Source organism: Manacus vitellinus, unplaced genomic scaffold, assembly GCF_001715985.3.
Source record: "Manacus vitellinus isolate BGI_N305 unplaced genomic scaffold, ASM171598v3 scaffold_27_pilon, whole genome shotgun sequence".
Classification (NCBI taxonomy): Eukaryota; Metazoa; Chordata; class Aves; order Passeriformes; family Pipridae; genus Manacus; species Manacus vitellinus.
Window position 1 is genome coordinate 10,154,272 of NW_021940039.1, and position 1,748 is coordinate 10,156,019.

Below are 1,748 nucleotides of genomic sequence, written 5' to 3' on the forward strand. Positions count from 1 at the left end.
AGCAGCTCCTCAGAGCAGGCTGGGCTGGCACAAAAAGCCAGAATATTCACTGCTCAACACCAGTTCTGAGGCTCAGCCGGGGTTTAAGGGCCATTTCTTATTTACAGAATGTCTGGGAAATGCTTAAATGGCTCATTTTTCTTCCAGAGAACACACAGGAGAGCACAGTGCAGAGGCTGTACTGCTCCCCCCAGTATCACCAGTCAAGGAACTGGGAAACAAGAAACACCAGCCTGGGCCCTTTACAACACAGGATTCCCCTCACACAGACTCACAGCTCTCATGATGCAACAAACCATAAAATAAATTCAACTCACGAACGAAAATGTCTGTTCTCATCCTGGTCACCAGGAAAAAAAATCCAGAACTTCCTCTGCTTCAAGGCAGGGGCAAATTTGGGCAAAAAAATCCAACCTGCTCCACCAGAACCTGGGCCAGAGGCTCCTCCTGGTAGTACCAGCCTGGAGGGCAAGGTAGGGACTGCCAGGTACATGGAGTTGCATTCCTGGCTCCAGTAGTTCCTGGGAATGCTGACTGCACATCCATTCCTTGGATTCTCTTCTGACAGGGACCAGTCAGAGCCCTTCCACTCCACAGGCACAGGGTTCAAGGAATCTCCCACTTTGGAAGGGACCCCCCAAGGATCATCCAGTCCAGCTCCTGGCCCTGCACAGACACCCCAACAATCCCACCCTGTCCCTCAGAGCCTTGTCCAAACCCTCCTGGAGCTCTGGCAGCCTTGGGGCTGTGCCCACTGCCCTGGGGAGCCTGGGCAGTGCCCAACCACCCTCTGGGGGAAGAACCTTTTCCTGAGATCCAGCTTAAACCTCCCAACCCAGCTCCAGCCGTTCCCAGCATGAGGCAGGGACAAACTGAACCAGCACCACTGTTTGCAGACAACTGGGTCTTTTATTAAGTATTTAAAGTGCTACAAAAAACTGAAGGAGCCTTCTTGGAGCAACTTCCTTTTCTGCAGTCTTAGCTCTGTTGGAAGAAGCAAACACAGCTCATTAGTGGAGTCATTTAGCAATTCAATCTGATGCAGCAAACAGAGCTGGGCACTCACAGCCGGGCACTCGATGGCTCCGCTGTTGATGTCGTCGATGATGTCGTGGGGGTGTCTGCCATCGATGCTGCAGCCCACGGACTGGGCAGTGCCCAGGATCTCCTTGATGGTCCCTGCAGCAGGAACACACAGCTTGTCAGTGCTTTAGCACAGGGAAACATCTGAGAACTCATTTGGAACACCCTGGGCTAGTGGAAGGTGTCCCTGCCCGTGGCAGGAGGCACAATGAGATGAGCTTTAAGGTCCCTTCCAACCCAGACCAGTCTGTGATTCTGTAACACAGAGAACTCCTCACACCTCTCAGCTGCCCCTCCCTCTGGGGGTCTGCAGGCTGGAGCTCACCAGGAGACAGTAAGTCACCTATCCAGCTCTCATGTCCTGGTTTCCCAGGGAATGCACTGGGAAGTGCTACCTGTGCCTGTCCCCTCCCCAGGGGCTGGGGCTCCCAGCCAGCACAGGCTGTCCCTGTGGTGCTCAGCACACACGGCTGTGGGCCCTCCCAGAACTCGAGCAGAACCTGGCTCAGACACCTGCAGCAGGCAGAGGGAGCACTCCAAACCCCTGCAGCAGGCAGAGGGAGCACTCCAAACCCCTGGAGCAGGCACAGGGAGCACTCCAAAGCCCTGGAGCAGGCACAGGGAGCACTCCAAACCCCTGGAGCAGGCAGAGGGAGCACTCCAAA

The 1,748-nt window shown here is 55.1% G+C and overlaps 1 protein-coding gene across 1 annotated transcript in view; it reads right to left on the bottom strand.

Annotated features, from left to right (window-relative positions):
• Window positions 1-889: 889 nt before the first annotated feature.
• The window catches only part of RPL12 (ribosomal protein L12), a 3,485-nt gene continuing 2,626 nt past the window's right edge, over window positions 890-1,748 (bottom strand). The window contains exons 5-6 of the mRNA XM_029960609.1: window positions 1,067-1,208; window positions 890-984 (exon numbers count right to left, since the gene is read on the bottom strand). Of these exons, the coding sequence (XP_029816469.1) occupies window positions 979-984; window positions 1,067-1,208 (148 nt within the window). The 3' untranslated portion in view covers window positions 890-978. The remainder of the gene's footprint in view (window positions 985-1,066; window positions 1,209-1,748) is intronic.